The 27,536-nt window shown below is 36.2% G+C and overlaps 1 protein-coding gene across 1 annotated transcript in view; it reads right to left on the bottom strand.

Moving 5' to 3' along the window:
- LOC132113033 (BRISC and BRCA1-A complex member 2) overlaps nt 1-27,506 on the bottom strand; it is a 77,026-nt gene extending 49,520 nt beyond the window's left edge. The window contains exons 1-4 of the mRNA XM_059520823.1: nt 27,368-27,506; nt 26,392-26,544; nt 24,551-24,627; nt 19,337-19,431 (exon numbers count right to left, since the gene is read on the bottom strand). Coding sequence (XP_059376806.1) covers nt 19,337-19,431; nt 24,551-24,627; nt 26,392-26,528 — 309 coding nt within the window. The 5' untranslated portion in view covers nt 26,529-26,544; nt 27,368-27,506. The remainder of the gene's footprint in view (nt 1-19,336; nt 19,432-24,550; nt 24,628-26,391; nt 26,545-27,367) is intronic.
- Between the last annotated feature and the right edge of the window lie 30 nt (nt 27,507-27,536).

The raw sequence follows: 27,536 nt of genomic DNA, 5'->3' as shown, positions 1-27,536 counted from the left end.
AATAGCTATTTGGATTTGAGACTTTAGTCTTTGCAACTTTACAGATCTTCTTTATGCACCAAGAGCTTGCAACACTCCAAAGAGAAAGGGAAATGTTCAATCGCATCATATGACACCTTTAAAAAGAAAAATGTATGGTAGGGTAATTGTTTTTATCCATGAGGAATTGATTGTAAATAAGTGGTCATTCAAAATCTGTATGGACCTAAACTTGAATGCAAACATAAAACACTGTCAGTACCCAATGGTTGAAACTTAAGTGGCCTTGGAAACATCAGCTGAATATGCAAGTCATTTTAGAGGAAAAGGAATGTGTATTACGAATAAAAATATGGTTATTTTGAATTCATGATGACTTTAAAGGTAAAGTATGAATTTTCTGTGCCAAAAAAAATAAATAAAATAATAATAATAAAAAAACAAAACGGAAATAAAACCTGTTTTACAATGACAGGTTTACTAAAGAGGTTTACTAAAAATTACCCATCTGCCATTGTTCAAAGTAATAGCCCTGCCCCATCCCATTTCATTGGCTGAGACCACTTAATGGCACTTGAGTCTGATATGATGCAAGAGTGTTTTATATTGAACGCACATTTAATACTTAGCTTAAAAAATAATAATAATAATAAAAAAAAATAAAAAATAAAAAACCTTCAGAGACTTTTACAGATAAGTATAAGACAAAAGGACTGAGGCATTTAAAGGCAGGTTGGCAGTTTCTAAAGTGCTGAACTGGGGCTTTATCACCCTTTATTATCAAAATGTCAACTTGATGTAGTGGTTTCTGCACCTTTGCACTCCCCCTCTCAACCATCTTGAGGCAAATGGTAACACCACAGGATATCCTGCACCAACAGGAACACTTTCATCCCCTAACTCTTCATATCCCAAGTCTAGAAGCCAAAAGACGATAAATTGCAGCTCCATTTTTCGTTAAGGCAATGTGCTACAAAGCATGGGAAATTAAGTCACTGAAAAAGAGGAAACACTGTTCTCGCACAGTTCTCAGATAAGACAGTACAAGACCTTGAGTCTGTGCCATATGTTTAATGCATGCAGGGAACAATGGTTTGGTAAGAAAGCTAGATTTTTGAAGGATCAGAATGCAACTAAGAGCAGGCTATTCCCAGTCTCTCTTACTGCAAACACACTGCTATTAGGGAAAGAAGTGAGTTGAGTGGGTGTATGCCCATCACGCAGTTTGCATTGCCATGTTCTTGCGGGCTGCGTGAGCGGGAAAAGGCCTGAATGCCAACACAGTCTACTTGCCTTTCCTCCTCTCCTCCTACAGGCTGACCTCATTTGCATAGGTGATCCCAATTTGCATGAGCTTCCCTGACTGGAGCAGTGCACAGGTATGTAAATTCAGAGTGAGGGGGCAAAAACCAAATTGCCACCTTTTCACGAAGTGTTCCACCATTATTTTCACTGGCCTAATTCTACCCAACAGCCAGTTCTGTCTCCAAGGCCCAACTGCTCATTGATGCGCGATACATACGCAAGTTGAAATTAAATTTTAGTGACACTGACTGAAAATAAAATGCAGAATTTTTTCAAGCAAGTACATAAACATTACATGTATCTCACTTAAAGAACACCTCTGGCTCTAGGCTCCTTGTCAAGGGTTAAGAATAAGACAAACAACTAAGAATTTCTGTCAATCCAAGGCACACACAAACACAGGCTGTGTTAAAATGAGTTTGTCACATGCTGTCTTGGATTTTTAAATGATGGAAATGCAATTTCGGGTTGATTTTCATCGCTCCCTTGAATCATTCCATCTACAAGCCTGACTGAGTCACATACGAGCAGAAGAGAAGAGAGGGGACAGAGCACGCCGTCTGTCCACTGAGGCACACATTACACAACTTATTAACAGCACAAACCACAGCATACAGCTAAAATTGTTACATTTCTTGGATCAAATCAAAGCGTCTTAACGTAGTTGATGGAAAAGAGGGGAAAAATGGAAAAGGAAAGATAAGAGATGAGCTCTTCACCCGTGGCTGGGAATGATGATCAGGGAAAGAGCGTTCGCAGGACAATCAGTTCAGGAACCCAAATATTTAAATGTGGTTTTTATTATTATTTTTTTAAACAGCTAAATAATTTTAAAGCTTTCCTTTATTTACTTTCTTTTATTTATTTATTTTTCTTTTTCAGTTATGGTAAACTAGTTGGAGACAAAGTAGTTAGCACACATGCTCTGATACACTGGTTCTCAAAAAGGCAACATCAGCTTGAATACAGCTTATGACATTCCTAGATCCTGTCCCTTTTGTTATTTTCTGTCCTTATTGCAGAGCCCTCTAAAACTAGCTAACTAAAGCTGTGTTTCCACCGCTGGAACTTTACCCAGGAACTAGGGACTTTTGGGCTGGTACTCGGTGTGTTTCCACCACAGGAACTACTGTAGTATCTAAATAAAGTTCTGGATAAAAAAAAATGCCCTTCAGAAAGTCCCTGCTCACGAGGTAGTACTTTTTCAAAGGTCCGGAACTTTTGGGGGTGGGACTTGGGCGCTGTAACGAATTAAACCTCCATGATCACGGGAAGAAGGAGGCGGGAACCGGCGGACAATCAAATAAAAACCACGAGAACCTGCGGGAACCTGGGGGTAGGACAGACGAGGCGAGAGAAAAGGAGATGGAAGGATGAGGAGCGACAGAAAAAGGGAGAGAGTAAAAAAAAAAATTCCAGTTCCCAGACGCACTGCCGCTTGGCCCTCCATCAGCTGGGTGATCTCCTCTGCGGTGCCTGGCAGTGGCACTGGACGGCCCTTCGGTTTTGGGAAGCCCGCAGGAGTCCCCCATTCCCTGCTCCTCCCCGTTCAGGTGGATGGCAGCAGGCTCCGGCCCGCTGGCGAACGGCACCGACTCCTCCGCTCCCTCACGGACGGCAGCCGCCCCTCCACATCACGGGCGGCCGGCAGCGAGCTCGCCCGTCCCCGGCAACTCACTCCAGCCCACCTCCTTGAGCGCCCATGGCGGCACACTTCCCCGCCTGCTCGATGGTACCGCGGATTCACCACAGCGGCGAGGGAACTTCAGCAGGGCTTCGGCACCACTGTAACGAATTAAACCTCCATGATCACGGGAAGAAGGAGGCGGGAACCGGCGGACAATCAAATAAAAACTTTAATTACAAAATAAAGACAAAACAGCGTGTCAGCCACTCACGGACGACTGACTCGCACAAATAAAAACCAAACACAACTAAAACCCAGGCCTGGTCCTCTGTCCTCCTTCACTGTCGTCGCTACGGTTTTATATCCATCCATCTCCTCCGTGGGACTCGAGACCGGTGGGTCGAGCAGGTGTCGCTCATTTCCAATCACTCCACTACCCCACTCGTCACAGATGCTAAACATGATGATTGGTTAACCCTCTGGAGTCGATTAAAGCGTATACGCATTATGAGGCATTTTCTCTTGATAACCCCGAAAAGAACTTTAAATTACACTTTCAGTTTTGATCATACAGATAAGAGCAATACATCAATCGAATCCGTAAAGGGTCTACTTTTTTTGTATACAGACATAATAACAAAACTTTGTGCATTTATAAAATAAAGATAACAAACAAGGTGTGAAAATTAAAATCAATATATTGTTTTCTGTGAATGAGTAAACTAGATGATTTTCACATAATTTAGAAAGAAATTTCTAGGCTACAAGCTCCAGTTCTCAAAAGTCCCGGGATCCAATGTTCTGTATGTGTTTTATGGCCTTATTCAAGTGATTTAACATTTTTAGTTTTTCACTAACCACGCATAACATTTTTTTTATTCACATTTTTTTTTCACAAAAAAACAATCATGTACATACATGCTGCTCACATATTATTATAGCTCAGTTTGTGCTGATTACAGTGAGATTAGACTTAGCCATTTAGATATTTGTAAGAAACTGAAAAAAGCACAAATGTCAGGGCATTACACAACTTCTCCAGGCCCCAAAAATAGACACCAGAGGGTTAAGTTCACACAGCATTGTGATTTCAACCACCATTTATTCAGATATTTTTTTTAATTACTACTGTTATTGTGTCATGAAATGTAGTTTTACAAGTATTTCAGGTGAGAATGTAGTTGTTTAAAACTCAAATCTGAGTATTTATAAAGGCAGTGCCCATTTAAGATTTCAGAGACGATCAGCTCCATGCAATCAGTGGGAGTACAGTGCTCATGTATACCGTCGAGAGAAGTCTCGACTTGGCTAGTCCTTCTGACATTTGCCACTGGCTCTGATGTCTCTTCAGTGGTTAAACATAAAATATAATTTATTTTTGATAAATAAAACAGGTAATATTTGATCTTTATTCAATTGATTATTTATTTATTTATTATTATTTTTATTAAAATGTAAATAATGAGAGGCAAAGGCAATTTATTTAATATTTTGTTTCATTGTAATGTAGGCTGTATATATATACACATTTCCCTGAATTACATTTCTGCGGCTATTAATATTTTTAAATGAAAGCAAAAGGAGGCAGTGGATATTGATATCGTATTTCATCTTATTGTAAATATACAGTGATGAAAATTTCAGTAGCCAAGGCGAGCTGACTGATGTTATCAAGTATGCTGCTGTTTGCAGAATTACTGGACTGGAGTCGTCCTATCTGTGGGAGTTCACACTCCCAAGTCCAAACTACTGAGGATGCAAGTTAGAAATGTGCATACTTTGTATTGAGAAACGCGTGCAAACCTACATCACTAGACTATTTGCCTAATCTTCACGGTACTTTAGACCACGGTGAAAACACAGAAAGCAACAGGTTTGGGGGGAAAATAGTTCCTGGGAAAAAAAAGTTCCTGTTACAATTGCTCTGGGTAATTTCAGTGGAAACGTGGCATAACTAAAACTAGTTAACTAAACTAAACTAAACTAAACTAAAATGAAATATCCAAAAAAAAAAAAAAAATCATTGCTTTCCAAAAATTAATTTTCTGTTGGTGTCACCTATGAATAATGTTAATCAACCAATGGGCTATTTAGCCAACATTCATCTATGTAGGTTCATTCTGGTATAGGATGCCTATATTTCTTAAACTAATCCAAATTTCTATGAATACCATTTAGTATATTCAATTACAAAATCAATGTCACTGATACAAATTTTGTTTCATACATATTGAAGGAACACTTCAATATGAGTCAGGGGACTAAGGACTTATCTTTACTTGTTAAAAAATGCAACACCCTAAAAAACTGTTCCACGGGTTTCAAATTCTTTATTGGATCGGGGGTCATGAGAAAGTCAACGTTTCCACACATGAGGAGTGGTTTTTTGTATAATGTCTTAAGTCTTTAAGTGAGACTTTAAGTGAGATGACATCATTGCCCAGCATCACTCCCCCTGGTAGAAAGTAAGACGTGTGAAACAGTTACTAGACTGCCATTATTCATCACATTAATACAGTCTGGGTATCTGATATGGTAAAGCTGAAGATAAATTGTAAATACATTGTGGTCAGCTATACTAAAAAGGTCAAATCACAACAAGGGCACCTATATCCAGACACAAATCAGTCAGATTCAGATTTTCATTTTGAGATTAATAGGCACATTTTAAGTTACAATGTTATTCAAGGCTAGATACATAATGTTTTTATCCCTTAACTAATACTGTGTGAACTGAACACTGAATAGAATACTCAAACTTGTTTACATGAACGATTGATCAAAGTGGCACACTTAATGAGGAAATCATTTCATATCTGTAAAAATCACATGACCATTATGGTCTCATCTGTTACTTTAAAATTCAGATTGGTGATCAATTGTTTACAGTTGACTGTTTACAGTTACAATCACAAAACAGCAGACAGCTACAGTCTGTGGATCATTATGTCACCAAAAAATTGACATCTGCAGGACTCAAACAGATGTTACAATGATTATTTAGGAAAGCCCTCCACTAAAAAAATAATAATAAAAAAACAAAAATTTTAAACAGGTGCATACATTCCTAAAATGACGGCAACTGAATATACTGTACCTGCTGCTATGTCCTTAATGTTAATTAAACAACAAAAGAAAAAGAAGGAAAAAAATAAATCACTCACTGCTCTAAACTGACTTTTGTAGCTTTAGTAAGGATCAATTTATGTTCATCTGATACACTGGAGATATCAGTAATTACGTCTACAAATCCATCCATCTTCAATCTCTTATATGAAGAAATTTTACATTTGATTACTTTACAAAATTGTTGTATCTTTACTATTGTTAGACTGACGTACCTTATTCCACTTGTATCTTTGTTCTATTTTATGCATTTTGTCCTTTGTTTATTTGTTCCAACTTATATTAGACTAGTATTTTTTATGTTATGTTATGTTATGTTATGAAGAATTGGCATCAAATTTTTATCACCCATCCAACTATTATTTTCAAACACACTTTGAAAATAATAATTAATCCAAATCTAATCATTCTAAAACTGTAAAAGTCATTCCTGAATCAGCTTAGCTGTCTACCCAAAAATTCACAGTTATAAAGATGTTTTTTTTTTTTCATTAATGGGAACATTATACTAGGATCTGTAAAATGATCAGAGAATCACAAGAAAACCAAAGAGCATTCATTGTGTTTTGAAAGAATTCTGAATGACATCATTTTATATGAAAGCCTGACAGTTGTGTGAAGTACAACCACTCATTTAACGGCTTTTCACAAAAACTGAGTATAAATGACCCCAGAAAACATCTGAGGCATTCAGCAGCTAAACCCATGCCAGAAACACTATGAGCCAGCTGATGATGACATAACCACAGTGGTTCACATACACAAGCCATCTTCATTAGCCACTTTTTTTCTGTCACTGCTCTATTTTAAGATCGATCTGTTTTGAGATCACAAGGGTCAAATGTCAAGAGTTATTTGCATGCTGCATTAACAAAAAAAAGAGTTAAGCACTGAATAGTTAGAAAAGATGACAATAACAGTCCGGTGTCCGTCTGGCCACTTTTCTGTACATCTCTCTATAGATTAGTCTGAGCAGGAAGAAAGATGCCATTGTTTTGGAGAAGGAAGGGCTCATCCTTTCTGCCTAGAGAGGAAGCTGTGGCAGGGCAGGGGCAGGGCGCTTACACCAGCAATGACCTCATCATCCTGGGCTGTCTACGGTTACCAGCAACAACAGGATTCCCGTAATGACTGGGCGACAGAAAACAAGTTGGATATTGTTTAGGTATGTTTTAGGATGAAGCAATGAACAGCCCGAGGAAAGTTGAGGATGAAGAAAGCGAAGGAAAGCCGACATCAGGAATGTGCTGTGTCAGAGGAACTGTGTTTGGACTTTCCAGGGCCCCTGAAAATTCTCTGTCACTTTATGCTCCCCGGACAATACAATCGAGACAGCAGTCGGTCGCAAAAAGCTAGATACGTGCCATAAAACAAAAGGCCTGCGCAGAGTGATGCAATATTGACACTCTTTTTGAGTCACTCCAAGTCCTGTCTGCCTTGGAAACCATTTCTTACTCAGAGAGAGGACAAAGCAGTCTTCATTTTGTAATTACCCACATTACACACAAAAATAACATATTGCAAATTGACCTCAAGAAAAAAATAAAAATAAAAAATAAATCCAAAAGCGAGACAACAAGAGTGTTTAAATGTATAAATTTTCAATTAATGACCTCCTCATAGTCAAATTCTTTTTATTCTTTTACAACATAATATGATTGTTATTATCATAAAAGACTATTTAAAAAATACTATGGCAACAGTGAAAAGCTGCAATAGAACTAATGAGAAATTAGATGTAATTTTACTGTAAGATACTGTTAAATGTGTATTTTAGAGGGAAAAAAGTGTCATCTTATAATTCACAGTAAAAAAAAAAAATTAAATGTACATTACCACAATTCTCTGTGACAGCTCACATTCGATGTTTGTTTTACACTGAAATAACAGTTTCTTTTCTTTTCTTTTTGTTTCTACACTGCATCTTTTATATCATTTATCATAGCTTGTGGAAAAGCTAACAGTGATGAACTTTAACTTTCATGTGGCTTTCCCTTTACAGTCTGTGTTTTATGGTGGTTGTCAGCTTATTATGAAGGTAAAACCGATTTTAGCAGTTCTGTATAATAACATTATTTCAGTTGAGGAAAATAGTGCTACCATATGGCAATCACAGCCGTGATATCAGTCACTTAAATTACAACATCAATTTTCTGGTGATTGCATAGATATATACAAGTAGATTTTAACAGATAGGCTATACAGATTAAAAACTTACTTAAAATTTGCCTTCTACTAATTGATTTTTTTCTGAATTACAACATAACTTTACACTTTGTTTTAGAGTTTAATCCACTGGGCACACAGACACAAAGCGTGAAAAATAAATAAATAAAATAATAATAAATATAAATATTAAAAAAGCAGATTTTTTTATCTGTTCTGCAGATCTTTTGTCTTTTTGTTCCACCATTACTATGTGGCCACACTGGGAGCATTTTTAGAAAGGAGTGCGAGTTCCTGTAAGCTGATCTGTCAGAGCTGGGCCGAGGTTGATGTGCCGTGGGTGTGAAGCCTCCGGGTTCAGTAACGCCCGAGAGGCACACCTAGTCCTCCTCACCTTCAGAGCAAACCTCCCACACACATGAACGCACACAGCAACAGAAGGAGCTGCTCTGACAGTGGCTTTCTGCATAATAATGCATCAGTCACAACACAATCTGTTGGTAAACAAATTAAATGATGGGAGTTTGGTGATAAAACCTCAGAGGATTTGGGTAGATTGATGCCTTCTGCAACAAACTTATAACTTTTCAAATTTTGCAAATAGAAACAGGCACAAAACAGAAAAATGTAACGCAAGGTCTTGAGGTGGAACTCTTTAATACTTGGCTCTGTTTTCAAAATGCTTCATCAAAAGTCTATAAGAAGAGCTGTCATCTGAAATGCAGAGATAATTCTTTAGGAAACAGCTATTATTTAAGCACCTCAAATATATATATTTTTTGTGCCACTGGCAATCAGCCCCAATAAATAGCAACAAACTTGAGCAGAAAATTAAAAAGAGGAAAAATATTTTGAGTATTAAATTAATCTGAGCTAGCGTCTAATTTGAGTGTGGGCAAGTGTTCAGTTTTCCTCATGAAGAGTGGCTAAAGTGTGCCAAGTTTTAGATCACACTAAATTGATTTTGTCATGTGTTCAAAATGACTTGGCTGATGAGGTCCAGAATGTTCTCTTCACATGAACTTAATGCTTCAAATAAAAAAAGAGAAGGCACATCCCACAAAAAGGGTACAAAATAGGCATTAAAACTCTACAGAAAAGTTTGTCTTTTTCCAAACAAAATGAAAGCAGGTGCCTAAACATAATTTGTTTTCTATCAATATATATTTAAATAATGTAATAGTACATTTTCATACTTAATTAATGGAATCAAATTTACAAACTTTGAGAATAAATAAAATCTAAACCAAAATGAGAAACAGGGATGCAAAATGATTATGCATCTATCCAACTATGTAAAAACTGAAAACTGAAACAGGGAAGAGAATTTCTTAGCTGCAGATAAAGCCTGGCACGTCTATGAGAGAGATCACTTCTCTTTCAGTGTGGAAAGTTTAGCTCATTTTCACAAAATAAAATTCCATAGTAGCTACACTATTTAACTTTTCCTCTCCATCAGCGAATGATGATCCTGAAAGAAAATGTGCCCGATGCCTGTTTCTATAGCAACAAGTGCTACTTTCATGCATCTGATTATCAGATAAATCTGATAATTTCAAGGTTTTTGTTAATGCTGTGGTTATTTTAACAGTTTCCTTCATACTTTCGGTTCATCAGCATTGTCAAAACACATTTATCATTCAATGGAACTGTGCATATGATTAAGACACTTACATTTCTGCTCCGTCCATGCAATAAATACAGCATTCAACTGCTCAGGTAACGCCGTCGGTAAGATGCAGAGAGCCATTGAAAAACTACAGAAAAATAAAGCTACTTAACTTTAGTATTACTGCCCATTAGTACTAAGGAGAGATCACACATCAGCTGCGTCAGAGACGAACGGAGCGTGAGCGCAATCCTGTGACAGTCTCGGGCAGTAATAGTGAAGGAGAGAAGCGAGGCACGAACACTGATCAAGGTCTCCATTTATTCGTGCTTGTAGTAATTTAATGTGTATATATTTAAAAAAAAAAAAAAAAAAAAGCACTGAATCGCTATAGAAATCGCGATTCATTAGATTCTTAACGTTTTAAATTGATTACTGTCCGAGATCGGCGATTCAGGATTCAAAAATCGTGTTTCAAGATCAATGCATATGCATTGTAAGGGTTTGTAATTGATGCATCAAGAAAATGAGTGAATCGGTACACCCCTAATATATATAATTCCATATTTCCATTTCTGTCTATGGCTTTGCCAGTAATAATTTTGGGATTTGCTTTAGCAGAACAGAAAGGAAGAGGAAATGGTGGTTAAGTGTGCCCAGGTTTGCCTGCCTCTGTATATGGTCACCCTGTTTTGCATTGTTGTGTAGTGGAACATGAGGTGTTCCTTCAGCAGGAGGGAACCGCAGATTCTATTAAAATCATGTTTTACTGCATCCAACATAGAGCTTCCAATTCTCCATTTCCTTCCCCATGATGGACAACAGTAAAGATTTTTTTCTTTACCAGTTAATCAAGTCTCTAATCCATTCACAGTAAATCTGTGAGATTTTTCCCCCACTCATTTTATTGCACACAAAACTGCATGAATGCTTTCTTAGAAAAGTAACAGTACAATTCTCAATAAGATCCATAACGTAATGTACAGAGTTAAGGATGGGTTGAAGCAAGACTGAAGCACTGACATATCCAGTTCAACTGCTTTGAAAAAAATGTAGTTCATTTGTATGGCTTTACTGCTGCAAAAAACTACTTTATACTTTAACTACTTTACTTCTTTATTGTTTAGTTTGACCTCAATGGTCACCAAGTGAGTGTAAGCTACACTAAACCTGAAATAGTGCTTTGTTACTGTTAGTAAAACAATTTTTTTTTAACTTTTTTTTTTTTTTTTTTTTTTTGTGAGGGCTGCAGAGGATATTTTGCACTTAATGTCAGCAAACGGTGCCAAGGTGTCTCTATGCTCCTGCATATGTCTGGATTTATGGCAGTTGAGGGTTTTTCCCAAAGCGAACTCATGGTTCAGGTGCAGGCTAAACGCAAATATTTACAATAATTACTTTAAACACTTAAAAACCACTGTTCAAAGCAGAATTTCTGGTGTGTAGGAGACCTGGTTGCAAACAGGGCCGGAGAAATGAAAGGGCTGAAATAACACAGGTCACTCAGGACAGAGTGTTGCAATGTGTTTGGAAACTCCAGATGTGCAAATTTAAGAGGCTGGAGAAGGTCCCATTTTAAATAAGAAAAAGAAAAAAAAGAAGATATCTGAAAGTGAAAGGCTATGAAAATATTTGTCAAGCTAGGGGTTATGACAGGGTCTTAATACAACAGTGTCTTAATACAGATTGCATGACTAAGTGTAATACAAAGTATGTCTTATTTGAACTGTGTTTTTCCACTTGGAACTCATTTTGCTTTTGTGTTTTTTTTTCCAAGTCTTCTTGCCTGGCAAACATTTCAGAAAAACACGGCCAAATAGAATAAGTTCAGCAGAATAAAACAATGCAATCTCAATCATTTTACTAGAATCAACCGTCACTCAATTATAAAGAGATAACAGTGTGCACATTAACACTTCTGTACCCAGACATTGGTGTCTTTTGGTTGTTTCCAAAATCTCCCTGGCTGATACACTTCCCCACAGTTTCCTGGTCATTATGAACGGTTTATTCAGGCCATGCCAAAACACAACCCCTGCTACCTCTCTATTGTCAATGTTATATCCTTCCCATAATGCCAAGTGACTCGTAAAAAATAGAACTGCCGGTGTGATTGCCAGAACAGGCCTAGAAAAACTTGAAGACAATTCCGGGAGACCAATGAAATATCCATCCATGGGGATTGATGGAAAAAATTATGTATCCAGAGGAAGGGAGAGGGGCAAATGACTTTAATCCATAACATAAGAATAAAGCATACAGGCATGACACAATATCCGATTATTGTATCCCTATAATACTAAACCTCCCTAAATTCATTGAGCTACTGCATCATTAAAAGAGAATAAGTTTAAACAATTTTTTTTTACAAAATGTACATAGACACACCGCATAGTGACCAATTAAGATTTTCCGTTTAAACAAAATTCAAACACTATAAATGTATTATTATAGACAAATTTTGAGTTATAAAGATATAAACTTTAAAATTATAAACATTAAAATAATAATAAAGTAAAAAAAAAATATATATATATATATATATATATATATATATATATATATATTGTATGAATGAATTCTGATCTGACAATAAATAAATTAACAAATAATTCATAACTAATTAATGTTATTTATTATGACAACTAACATGGCCAAGATCTGGAGACAAAATCTGAGATTCAGAGTGATTATTAAAATTCACCAAATGAATAAATAAAAAAAATAAAAATCTGGTTTGGGCCATATTCATAAACACTGACCTAATTCTAAATTTAAGTTAAACTGTAAAATAAATCTGAATATGAAGTGAAAGAAGTGAAATCACCCTGGAGTGATTTCCCAAAGCCAATCTGCTGATTATAGTTTAAAAGTACTTGAAAAAAAGCCTGTATCTTGACTCTATGCTTCACTTGTTCTGTAATGTGGTGTTATTCTTTTAACCATACACCATTCAAACAATTCAACAGTCAAACTATGATATTAAGTTACAATGCCTTTTTAAACGTGAAACCCTTTAATAGAGTGTGGGTTGCACTGCGGTCGAAACAAGGTCACACAAAAATGTGGAATATAACAGGATTATGCGTTGCATGAATCATTAATATAAGCCTAAACAAGACATCACCACAGGCTGAGATGTTTGCTGTCTAGACTGCAGCCTCGATTCTCCGAACCCGGTGAAACTTAAACTAAGAGTGCTTTGATCTCTCCAGTTTTCCCATGGCTAACGTCAGATGTTCCATCCTGGAGCTTAGGTCACTGTCTCAGCCACCTCACCACAATTAGCTGCTCTTTCCTCAACGGCCAGAAAAGCCACTAATTAAAATCAAAAGTAGTAAAGCTTTGTAGTGTGCTGCTGCAGCACTGTTAGTGTTTGACGGAGGTTAATTAGAGACTCTAAACCGAGGCGTTCTTAGTAATATTGAAACAAACGCAGCTCTGCTTAACTTTCACTTTTATTCTGCTTTTCAGGAACAGGAGACATAATAACAGACATAATATTTTCTTTTTGATTGAGAAAAAGAGGGTTAATTAAAGGGGATGAAAAGGTGATGAAATAACATTTTACAACTCAGTTTGATGTGCTTAATTATTGGTGAAAGAAGAAACTGGACCTTAAGGCAAGACACTTCATCGTGTTTTTAGGTATAAAATTAGGTGCATTAAATAAAAAAATAAAAAAAATAAATAAATAAATAAAGTTCTATGTACAAACCCCTGATGTGTAAGGGGTACATGAAGTGAAGATTTATAATTCATTTTGCTTTCACAGCTAGCCAAATCAAACTTGTGATCTCTGTGGAATCAACACAATCTATTATCTATTATTACATTCTATTATCTGCCTAGTCATGATGTTATAAGTAATGTGTACCCGCATTGAGGATATTGAATTCCAATTCCAATAATAAGAGCAAATTACAAAGAAGCATCAAGACAGCTCTACTGTTTATGGTGCATTGCGTTGCAATTTTTTTTAGTCTTATTTGCATTTGTGCACATTTAACACCAATGGTATGAAATGCCACTGGTTCTTGAGTATCTTGTAACAGGTCACTGATGTATTTATGCACCATATTTTAATGTACACAAACAAATACAAGTTACATTTTGGTCTGAGCCTCACACAAAACTAGAAATCCATCCATTTTATTTTCCATTAAATTCTGTTTTTCATTGTATTTTTTTTCTGGATTTAAAGATGATGTCGAATGAAGTCAGTTAATAAAACATGAACAATTTAGTCAGATTAAAAAAAAAATATCAAATGAAAATACAACAGTTTATTTAAAACAAAACATTGTATTATTCAGTCTTAAGATTGTACTGTAATTAAAATCTACAGAAGCAACCAGATAAAGTGCAATATAATAACATTTTTGCCTGTAGTGTCTTTCCATAAGTGTTAATTGAGGTCTGGCTCCCTGATCCCAGAGTTATATTCTGGGAAGCAGTGTCACTTAATCATACATTTTCCGCCAAGTTGTGCAAGTGAATGGTCTGGTTATAGAAATTAAGTAAGACTGGAATAAAGTATCCTTTCTGGCCGCATGCTGAATCACTTTTGGTCAATGTTACATTAGTCTACAGGATTGGCTGAGGCTAGTCTCTGTGGTTATCCAGCTAATGATCGACAAACTGCATAACAACCATAAAAACCTTATTTTAATGCATATGTTTTTAAGTTTTCAAACAATTTAGGCCAATTTAGAGCTACTTCAGTCATGTATGTCCTCCTGTCTATTTTAAATGGGTTAAGACCAAAATGTCAGATCATCAATAAAATCTAACAGCACTGAATGCAATGCAAGATGCTCTGAATAAAAGCATTTGCCAAATGCCTTACAGCATGTATAATGCAAATGTATGAAGATAATTGTCTCTTTCCAGGACATCCTTTCCTACAGCCATCCTGTTGAATGATACAGTTTCCCCAATTGATTTTTTGATGAGTTGGCCTATCTAATATATATATATATTTTTTTTTTTTTACAAATTCAGACTCTTCATGCTTTCCAAAATTGTAAACAGCACAGAAGTCTGCACTGTAGTGCACTATTTGACCTTCATCCATTAAAAAAGTACCAAGACTTGAGATTCTCAGGTGATGACTGCTATTTGAATGAAAAGCATCTCTGAATGAAATTGCTACAGAGCTGTTTGGAGCTAGCTGAGTCATATTTTGTTTCAAGCAGTGCTTTCACAGCTAGCCAAATCAAACTTGTGATCTCTGTGGTGTCAACAAAATCTCTGCCTAGTCATAATGTTATATGTAAAGTATGCCCGTACTAAAAATAATAAATTACAATGGCAATCCTAACAGCAAATTACAAAGGAGCATCAAGACATCTCTACTGTCTACTGTGTACTGCATTACGTTTTTTTATATTTGGTAAAATATGATAAAAGTCAAATTTGCATTTGTGCACAATAGTTTAACAACAATGGCATTTTGTTCTTGTGTATCTTGTGACAAATCACTGATGCCTTGTCTTTTGATTCACAGCAATTTAATGTACACAAACAAATACAAGCAACATTTGGTCTGTGTCTCGCACAGCGAAGTGAAATCCATTTCATTTTGCCCTAAATTCTGTGTTTTTCTTTTTTTTTTTTTTTCTGGATTCAGAGCTTTTTGATTGAATACAAATTTATCATCTAATGAAATGAGTTAATAAACTTACAGTTTAATCGAGAGTTTGAATTGTTAGCAAATGAAAATACTTTATAACAATTCATTTACAACAAAAAACTATTATTTTTTTGCCAAATAAGATGCTGCACAACAGAACTGTTTAAATTAAAACATGATTGAAAATACATAATATCTTTTTATGTGCAAATAGCTCGCCTTCTTGCCAGAGGTTATTTACACTAGCTCCACCCACAAACGTGTGATAGGGCTAGTCAACACTATATAAAAGATGGCTGTTAATCATTAGATCCAGTGGCGAAGATGGTAAAGTGAGTTGCGTAGTCTTTTTGGCGAGATCGACCCGGGCTCGAATCCGCCTTTTGCCAACCTTTTTTTTTCTCCCTTTTCAAATCTCATATCACATCAGAAAGGCAATTATTTTCAATAAAAATGAAGGAACTAATCAAAAAGTTGAAAATAATGTATCAGGTAGGTTTCGGGTAGGTGGCATTCATTTAATAATTTCAACATCTTTAGGCTGCCAAATATTTCCTTCTGCGATCCATGGAAAAAGCCATACTAGTTTGGAAGACAACTTGTTAAATGCTAACAGTATTTCCACTTTTGGATGAACCATTTCTTTTATGATAAAACTAGGTGCAGGGTTCAGAAGAGCAATGTCAACTTTCTGTAATAAATCCTATATTTATCAAATTAAAATGGAGGAAAATTGAAAACCTTTAAAAACAAGTACAAAGAACCTACATTAATCAACTTTAAAATCAGAAATGATGAAAACACTTTGCAACATTGCAACATTTCTTTTTACACCTTTGTAAATCTTCTGGTGTCAGCCAATCAAATAAACCCACCATTCAAACCATGGAAACAAAATGGTAGTTAGCAGCTAATAATACTTATGACAGCGTGTAAACAACCCCAAGTTTTACTGAGACATCAGAAATTCCTCAAAGCAGTGTGAAATTTCTGCAATACTTCATGTAACTGGAAAACAAGCCTGTGTCCAGCATCGGCGCTGGTGATGTGAAAATTAGAATCATTAAACATAACAGCTGTTTTGTCGTTAGCGGAGCAACATGCTAACATCCTTACCTACAAAACCTATGTAAACTACATTTTTCACACTAAACAGAACAACGTCATTACTCTACTGCTCTTCCATTTACAACAAATTACAAGGCCACCCTGGGTCTCGCAAAAGGAATCTATAGGCAGGTAGATTTTCAAACAGTTGCATATTGAGGTGTGAACGATCCAGACGCAAGAGGTCATTGTTGATCTTGAGTCTCTCACATGCCAATGTGAAAGTTATCAGTTTGCATGGGACGCACTGACAGCCAAATTAAAGCAGCAGAACAGTCTGGGAAGGACGAAAGCAAATAAGATGAACAAATCAGAATAAGAACATATAAAACAAATTTATACCCGTTTTTAGACATTATGTTTGCCATACAACATTATGTTGCATATTAACTTCCCCAGGAAGTCATTCATGTTTGGTTACACATAAAAAATAAATGACAAAAAAATAAAAATTCAAGTGAAGAATAAGCAGGATGAAGAATAAGACAGAGGGAAAGTGGCTGCAAACCACCATAAGAAAATGTCCCTGGAAAAGAAACGAAATGGCTACATACACATACCCGCCCGCCATAACGAAGAAGCTAAAACACAAAGCAAACACATGGGCAGAGTGCAGCCTTGGCAGCATAGAGGTGCTTCCCCCCTCATGTTTTCAGCTGCATTCAAGAGACAGTGAGCAATAGTCACCGTCTCACAGACTCTGACATAAGCAGGGGATTTTTTCATTCTGTTCCTCCTTAAAAATAGCCTGAAGGAAAGCTTTAAGCAATCAGGGTATGAAGAGTCTTAACAACAGAGTCCAGACGAATCTAAACCATGTCTTGCACAAACACGGTCTCCTTTGCAAAATAATCTCTAATTCTCATTAAAAAGTTATTTAACACACCACAAGAGGAATCTGGTGACCCCATTTGAGATGCCAGTCAATTTTGCCTATGAATAGAATAGAATTTACTGCAATTAGTGCAGTCAAATAATTAATCGCAATTAATCGCATTCAAAATAAAAGTTTTTGTTTACATAATATATACGTGTACTGTTTATTTCTATCATGTTTATATAAATACACTCTCATACAGAAAATATTTAGAAAATGTTTACATATATTTACAAGAATACAAAAAATTCTTCAAATATGCATGCATGTGTATGTATATATATAAAATATACACAGCACACACATATTTAAACAAAAACTTTTATTTCGGATGTAAATAATCATTTGACAGCAATAACTGCAATATGACAATGATTGGTGGAATCCATTGCTCTGTTTTTCTCACATTTTGACTACAAAACATTAATTTATAATAGGGAAATAATAAAAACAATGATCAAGAAAAAAAGAAGGTAATGTCTCATGCCTGGTTTCTTATTGGGTTTGACCTATGGATTGTTTGTAATAACAGATTTGATTATGTCACTCATTTGGTAGGAGAGTGTTTAACAATGCATGATTTGAGAGGCAGAACAACATATCAAGAATGCTGTGGGTCTGTGAAGTGCACCTGAAACAGTTTGTTATACTATGTCTCTGACCACTAACTCTTTATAAACTCACAAAGGTCTGACGCATAACTATGGGGTTAGATTTGTTGCATATTTCCAAAAAATTCAGGTAACAATCTGCAAATAAACAGATTGATCAATAAAAATATATAATTTTAAAGTTAATAAATATTTTCATTTTAAGATGATTTTTAATTTTTTATTTTTTTTGGTTATTATAGTTAACTACAATAACAACCATAGTTAACTATTTATAACATCTGTGGATTGCTTCCTGCATTTATGAATCACCATACACAAATGTGTACACAAATCCACAAATAGATGGACTCCTCCCACTATCTACTCAAGCCAATCAATCGCAGCACGTTCTAGCTACATCCAAAAAAAATTTTTTCTTTGACAACTGTACTTTATTTATTGTGAACTTTATTTATTATTGAAACTCTCCACATTTATTTGAGGACCATAATCTATTTATTTGGAAAATAAACAAATCTAACCCCACACAAAATACACAAATGCTAGGCATGCGGCACACTGTTTGTGTAGCACAGTAACACAGTGGATCTTTCATGCCAAAAATTATATTCCTAACCCTAACAAAAAACAAACCAACATTTATAATAATAAAAAAAAGAATGAATGACTGTTCCAAAGCCTAGTGAGTTTTCTATCTGGATGGTTGTTTTTGAAGGTGTTCTGCAGCAGCACTACCATTGCTAATTTTGCAACCCTAAAATCGGCACATGAAGAAGGACACTTTTAAACGCAGACACAACACTTATGTAATTCACCAACACTCTCTCTTCAGAACACTGGAAGCCCCGTGGGTCAAATTTGGCTGCTGAGTCGACCACGCACATCGATACCAGCCATCTGATATAACTCACTGCACTAAAGGAAGTTAAAACAGCTGAAATATCTGCTGCACTGCTACTTCAAATATATTCCAGAATAACAGAGCCATTGTTCTGCCTTGTTGGGTGTATTTCTGAACAACCGAGTTTAGCCTGCAGCTACAACATTTTTGCTTCACTGGAGATTTGAGATTTTTTTTTTTTTTGTGGGGAATAAGAGTGACTGACCCAAAAGCAAGCACAGACACTTCACTAAAACTAGACAATTTGTATTTGTCAGATTTTGTTAAATTTGGTCTCTCTATACAGAGAATATATAAACTGAATGCACCATCTTATATGGGTGTTGTTTTAACATTGAAAAATAAATAAATAAAGGGGAATGATGTCATAATTATAATCGTAATACACACCGGAAGTTCTGATGGTTCAGGCAGGAAGTCAGCATCCTCTCCAAAGATAAAGTCTGGTGGCAGTTCTGGCTCTTTGGCATTGAAGATAATGTCCCCTGTAAGAAGAAAAGGTTAATAACACTGATAATTACTTCATAAACAATGTGAAATGACATACGTTATTGATTTACATCCAGTTCAAGCCAAGACACAAGCCAACTCTTTGAGTTGCACTGTAGAATACAACCAGGCAAAAAACAAATCTCACTCAAGGAGACATGCACTTTAGATGCCTGTATGACATTCACACACTGCAATTACTCTACTTTCCATGTAAGCTCTTTATGTAAAAAATAAAGGTTTCATGGTTGTTTATCAATCCTTGATCTTATTAGACCAAAAAAAACCAATGTCAATATCAAAGAATAGCTTTTTTTTTTATGTGGATGGCCTAATGGATCTTGTAGTCACACCAACTCTAATAGGTCATTATCGCACTAATGGAAGATTAAACAAGCCACTGAAAAAGCTTAATTTTCAATCATGGGTATAATGTTCTGATATTAATATTGTTAGACAGGTGATACTATTATTATGGGTTTATCTGTGTGAGGTAAAAAGGTACATACATTAAAAAAAAAAAAAACCTTTTGTCATCTTCATTCATCTTTCAGAAGCACTCAATCAAGTTTTCAGAGTAGAATACAACTCAACATCCAAATTTCAAGCATTGTTTTTATAACTTGCTTAGCTCTCATCAATGAATTTAGACCATGCTTGTTCAAATAATATACATTTCTTCTTTTTTCCATACCACTTCTCCTCTGTCTTTTCCATGGACAAAAACAAAACAGAGCAAAACAAACACAAGGCAGTAATTGTCCACAGATGGAGCACCAGGGAAAAGAGCCTGGATGATGTTTGTCGTACATCTGTCACATCTGATGGCATTTTGGAAAAACTGTTGCCAAATACCTAAAAAGAGATAGTGGACTTGGCATAGAAGCATAAATGTTGGGCAAATATGCAGCACTACCCAAATTTACACCCTGAGTGTAGTCAAGGTGGGTGCTACTCAAAAAAACAAAACAAAAAAACACAAAGAAGCCTTCGCAAACTCTTGTGAGAAGCAGAAAGCCGGAGAACTCTGTTTAGTGACTGGATTGCTCTCTTTGCATGCAAACAACAGTCAGCACTTCTGCCAGTGCATTAGTATCACGAGTAAACAATCAGCATTCTTCCTGGAAGAACGGCATTACAATGAACCACCTAGCAACTGGAGCGGGCAACAGTTGAGAAATGCTAAAATATTTCACTTTTTTTCTGTTTCTCCTGATTCTGGAGTAACTCTAAGTAAAAAAAAAAAAAAAATTAATAGAGAAAACTATTTAAATTGATGTTGGGACATACAACACAATTCCACAGCAGGTAGATTGTGACATTTATAAAACAGATGCTTAAAAAAAATCATAACATACAGAGTATCTGAAAGATTCTCTGATAATTTGCATAGGTCTGGTATCCTTAGGCAAGTCATTGGCAAAACAAAGGCGATGAGTTGTGAAAAGGTCTCGAGTCACTTTTCAATTGTCACCCACTGGCATTTGCTAAATAAAACCTAGGAAACAGTGCCAACTCTCAACTCTGCTATCATTCTTGATTATTTAGAAACAGAAAAATTTGAATGTGTTTCCAGATACTACAAATAATGGATATGTAAATGCCTCAGCTTTCCAAGAAAATCAATCAAATCTGTTTCTATCTGAACAATACCAAGAAAAAAGGGACAATTATTTTAATTCATGTGAAAAAAAATGCCAATAGAATATTTAATGGACTACTTCCTGAGGAGTGGAGCAAGTGTTATTACTTAACATGAGAATACAGATGTAATTCAAATACTGATTACTATGATTTATTGTGACACAGTGTTAAGAATATGGCCATCATTCAGCTACGCCTCCATTTTAGAACTAAATTAGACTTTTCATTTAAATTTGCACTTGAGCACTGACCTTCAGTAAAGGCCGCTAATGCAAAAATGCAAACAACTAAAAGCACTGCCTCAGGCATGCACCAATGCCTTAAAATGACCAACAACCAACCTTCTTTATACGATAAGTCAATGATCATCGGGCCATGCATCTCCAAAAGGAAGAAGCCCTCACTGAGTAACCTTGATTACGCACTGTCAGACTGCATGATCAATTCCAGCTCCAAGAAATTTGTTCATATGTGGCCTCCGTGAAAAACTGCTTGAGTGTTTGAGTGTCTCATGACTCAGAGCTATAACAGGAACTCCCAATTAAGATCACTGCCGAGTTATAATTACTATCCAAGCTCATTAAACATCACTGAGCTTGTGGTACTTGAAAGGATTTCAGACAAAACCTCTAAAAGCCCTTCTCAGAAGCTTGTTTCCAAATCGAAAGAATTGTGCTCAGTGCACCACCATTACGAAGTCTTGAAGAATCTGTGTAATACAGTTTTATTGGTCTAACATTTACAAAAAGTTCATAGAGTAATTGGATGTTCTGTTGTTAAATGTTGTTCTATGGGTTTATGGGAAAAGGAGGACGAAAACTTGCCTTCAGGTTTCTGTGTGAATTTCCCTTGAATAAATGCTAGCTAGCCACAAAACAATTACAGCCTATTACAAAATAACAATGGACAGGCATTCCAACTCCTCCAGGATAGCACATCAATACATGCCATTGCCAGAAGGTTTGCTATACAGTCTCCTAACTCAAGATCCTAACCCATCAGCAGGACCGGTTTCTGCTCTTTTGTGCAAGGAGGAACAGAACGAGCAATGCCAGAGCCCTACAAAATGACCTCCAGCAGGCTACTGGTGTTAATGTCTCTGGCTAAACAATCAGAAACAGACTTCATGAGGGTGGCCTGAGGGCCTGAAGTCCTCTATTGGGGCCTGTGCTCACTGCCTGCCACCGTAAAGCTTGATTAGCATTTGCCACTGAACACCAGAATTGGAAAGTCGGCCACAGGCAACCCTGTGCTTTGCACAGATGAGAGCAGGTTCACCCTGAGCACATGTGACAGATGTGAAAGGGACCGGAGAAGCCATTGAGAACATTATGCTTCCTGTAACATTGTTCAGCAGAACCGGTTTGGTGGTGGGTCAGTGTTGGTCTGGGGAGGAATATCCATGGAGGGACGCAAGAACCTCTACAGCCTAGACAATCACACACTGACTGCCATTAGGTATTGGGATGAAATCTTTCCCTACTCAGATCCTACTCTGGTGCAGTGGGTCCTGGGTTCCTCCTGGTGCATGACAATGCTAGGCCTCATGTGGCGAAAGTATGTAAGGCAGTTCCTGGAGGATGAAGGAATTTATACCATTGAATGGTCCCCACGCTGGCCTGACCTAAATCCAATAGAACACCTCTACATTCTACAATAGAGATCAGTGATGCCCTGGTCCAGATCTGGGAGGAAATCCCCCAGGACAGCATCCGTCTTCTCATACAAGCACGTGGGGGGCCATACATACTACTGTGTACCATTTTAGTACACAGTAGAGCTGAAGAACTTTGCCCGAACCCGATGGGACGTGATGGGACCCAACGGGTTCGGGCTTAATTTATATCATCTTACGCGGGCTCAGGCCGGGCTCGGGCTTGCGCTCCGGTTTGCGAGGTAAACTTACCTAGTAACAGCTGCTAGTGGTGAAGCAAACCCAGCTGAGCCTTTATCTTAATTTCGTTATTGCCAAATTCCCATTCTTAACTTAAAATTTATCTCAATTTAATTTGTTAAAAAAAGACTCGTTTTTATTGGTGCATTGGTCTATTTATAGGCTAAATGAGCCTGTCTATTTAGAGTGCTGAGATGTTAAGATGTCACAGAGGACTTTTATTAATTAATTAATTTTATTTCTTTATTCCAACTTCCAAGTGGTCTAGTCTAGGTTAGCATAATTAGTTAACATAATGAATAAATTATGTTAAAACATGTATAAATGACTCATTCTTGACAAAAGGCAAAAGCGTGTGCACATTTGAATAATGTCGGGCTGTAAACGTGTTCGGGCTTTTAAAAAGCTGTCAATCAAAATGTACTTGTCGGGCTCGGGTCAAAACCTGTCGGGCTTGGGTCCTGTCGGGCCTAACTTTTATGGCCTGATTACAGCTCTAGTACACAGTAGTACTAGCCTGCTGCAACATATTTTAACTTTGATTTTCAGGGTATCTTTGAATTCAGCCCTCTGCCGATTGATAATTTTTATTTCCATCAAATGATGTGGAATCTTTTTGTTCCTAACACATTACCCAGTCCAAATCAGTAAAGTGAAAGTCGTGACATTTTGCCAAGTACGGTAACCCATACTCAGAATTAGTGCTCTGCAAGCTTGGCAAGTTCAAGTCCTTGTTAAAAGTTCAGCTCTCTAACCATTAGGCCACAGCTGCCCATAGATAGCCAGCATGATATTTTTCGCCATTGAGATATGATGTGTTTTCATTTATTATTTATTCATTAAGTATTTCATTAATGTTTAGCACTTCAGCATACTAAAATAATATAATAAATATCAGCTTAGCAACTAGCTGAAATAAAATGTTTTTTTTTTTTTTTTTTATGGTTTAGTTTTAGTTAATGATAATAACCTGGGGTGCATGGATTGATTTAACACTACCTTTGTCTTTTAGGGGTTTTGGTCCATGACAATATGAACAAAAATGAAAAATTCTTCAAAATATCATCTTATGTTTTCTACAAAAGTGTTATGAGTTTGGAATTATATGAGTGCTAGCAAATTAACTTTCTCGATGAACTATTTAGTATAAAGTGATGTTTGTCTTAGCAAGAATGAGTAATAAGATGTTTACAAATTACAAATGTGATTCTCATGAACTCACTGGATTACAAATAGCTTTGCTTATTAAACACAAAATATCATTGGTGTTTAATGAGTTTGCCACATCAGCTTTAATAAGGTTTTAATCAATCACTTTTTAGCACTATGATGAGAAATCCCAGAGCTGGAGTTGATGATAATATGTCAGAAAATAAAAACACACTGTAATAAACAACACAATGATTTACACTGTACACTGCCGTCTGAAAACGTAATACATTTATAATGCATCACTACACATTAAATCAGCACACGTTGTAGCCTGCAGGAACATATAGCAAACCAATATCATTAAACATCAGCAGCTTTCACACAGTTATGAGTGACCTCTGATCTGTTCATACTCATATACTCACATTTGAGAGTCTCTCCAGCATATGGAATATGAAGTTTGAATCTGTCACAGCATGGCCCAGGCATTAGTGATGTGCAGCTAAAATGAAAAATGAATGAAAAAAACTTTCAACGACACTTCAATAGCTGAAAAATAGCAATAAATAATATATTTAGCAAGTATGCATTCAACTGATTAAAGGAGTCATATGATGCAATTTATCCTTTCTCTTTGAAGTGTTACAAGCTCTCTGTGCATAAAGAAGATCTGTAAAGTTGCAAAGACTAAAGTCTCAAATCCAAAGAGATAATCTTTATCAAAGTTAAGACTCTGCCACATCCCCCAAAAATGGCTCATTCAAACATGCCCCCACATCTCTACGTCACTATGTGGAAATATTTGCATAATGCCGCCCAAATATTCACGCAAAGAAATAAGGAGTGGTTTCAGTAACCGCAGTTAGTGTTGAAGCACATGTCAGGGAGATGCTGTACAGGTGCTGGTCATATAATTAGAATATCATCAAAAAGTTAATTTATTTCACTAATTCCATTCAAAAAGTGAAACTTGTATATTATATTCATTCATTACAAACAGACTGATATATTTCAAATGTTTATTTCTTTTAATTTTGATGATTATAACTGACAACTAAGGACAATCCCAAATTCAGTATCTCAGAAAATTAGAATATTTGATAATAGCTAGAACATCAAAATCAACTGCAGGCGGCAGATCATTTTCCTATTTAGCGCTCAAACTCTGGAATAACCTACCTAACACTGTTCGGGAGGCAGACACACTCTTGCAGTTTAAATCTAGATTAAAGACCCATCTCTTTAACCTGGCTTACACATAACACACTAATATGCTTCTAATATCCAAATCCATTAAAAGGATTTTTAGGCTGCATTAGTTAGGTAAACCAGAACTGGGAACACTTCCCATAACACCCGATATACTTGCTACATCGTTAGAAGAATGGCATCTACGCTTATATTAGTCTGTTTCTCTCTTATTCTGAGGTCACCGTAGCCACCAGATCCAGTCTGTATCCAGATCAGATGGTCACTGCAGTCACCCGGATCCAGTACGTATCTAGCAATCTGACTTTGCTGCAGCCTGGAATTGAACTACTGGTTTCGTCTGGTCAGAGGAGAAGTGCCACCCCCCCCACCCCCCTCCGACTGAGCCTGGTTTCTCCCAAGGTTTTTTCTCCATTCCATCACTGATGGAGTTTTGGTTCCTTTCCGCTTTCACCTCTGGCTTGCTTAGTTGGGGACACTTCATTTACAGCGATATCATTGACTTGATTGCAAATGAATGCACAGATACTATTTAAACTGAACTGAGATGAATGATGACATCACTGGATTTAATGATGAACTGCCTTTAACTGTCATTTTGCATTATTGACACTGTTTTCCTAATTAATGTTGTTCAGTTGCTTTGACGCAATCTTTTTTGTTTAAAGCGCTATATAAATAAAGGTGACTAGACTTGACTTGACATCATAAAAAGGATTTGCAATTACCTTAAAGACACTAAACTCTAAAGCTCAGCAAAGGGTGGGAAATTGCAGCCATTACTACATGATACTGTGCTGTAATTGTTTTTCGCATAAAGCTCTGATATTATTTTAATTTAGATATTTAAAGAAGCAGTGACCTATAATAAACTCATTGATTAATTCTGAAAAGTCCCCTCTGCTTTCTGGAATTCTGATTAAGGATTTGTGACAGGATTTTAATTAAAAAATAGGCTATTTCAGTTCAAAATATTAGTCATATTTGTAACTTGGAGAACTTACAAACGCATTGTTCTCCAAATGTTATGATTTTGTTAAGTTTACAGAACACTCACCCACTCTTGATGTCAGTGATCCGGAGACAGCTGGATGAGTCTAAACCAATCCGTCCATTGCGCACCACAGAGCAGAGTAAAGGCCGCAGCTCAGGAGAAATACGGCTCAATGCCACCTCTGGAGAGAGACTGTTCATCTTCCAAACTCTGCTGCTGTCAGTGTGACAAGACACAATGAATATACAGAAATTTACATGTTCATTTCTCATCAGTAGTAACACAGGTACCACCACAGTCTAATCTTCCTTGGCACCGTTTCATGATAAACCTAAACAATATTGCACTTCGGAAATGTAATACTGTTATAGGGGGTTAATACAAATAACGACAGCAAATGATCTTTAAAATAAATAATAATGATAATGAAGTAATATTTTTTATTATTATATTTAAATTGTTTGGGTTCATAAAAACACCAGTGTGAATTTATTGTAAACTGAGACACTTAATGTTGAACTCTCAAAATGTATAACATTTTGTACAGTATCTTTATTATATTTCTACCTCTATTATACTTTTACAACTTAAAACTAAAAAACGTTAATTTTTTTGGGAATACCTTTAAAAGGTACTTATCTCATCACAGTAATTAAGAGAAGGAGAAATAAAAACTATGATTTTTACTTTTACAAGTAAAAAAAAAAAATCCATCTCAGCTGTCAAAACAAAATTTCTAGAATAAATAAACTCTGATATTTACCAATAACGTCAAGCAAACCTTCAACAAACAAAACAACGACACTGTCTCCGCTGAGCTTGACCACGTGCATGAATGAATCGAATAATTTGTGTTTGTTTTGTAATATGAAAATTATTTAGTTTGTTATTCAGATTGTTTTGGAGCTGCAGCAGAACTATGCTAACACACCGGCTAGCATGCTAATCAGAACGAATATTAATCTAATGTTTATTTTATTATCAAAGCAGTAATTTCTCTAAAATATATTTTTCTAAGTAATAAACGAATTTTCAGTACCTTTTATTTGACCTACAGCACAAATATCGAGCATGAACTCATTCCCCACTTCCGCTGTTGTTTTTGAGACTTGTTTATGGATGTTTAGAAATATGCCTGATGATTTTACCACGGTGTTTTTAAATGACTACGTGAATATTACATTTGTATAGTTAATAGTATACTTTAT

This window comes from Carassius carassius, chromosome 32, assembly GCF_963082965.1.
Source record: "Carassius carassius chromosome 32, fCarCar2.1, whole genome shotgun sequence".
In the NCBI taxonomy this organism is placed as follows: Eukaryota; Metazoa; Chordata; class Actinopteri; order Cypriniformes; family Cyprinidae; genus Carassius; species Carassius carassius.
The sequence above is the reverse complement of the archived record's forward strand: the minus strand, read 5'-3'. Positions and strand labels throughout refer to the sequence as shown.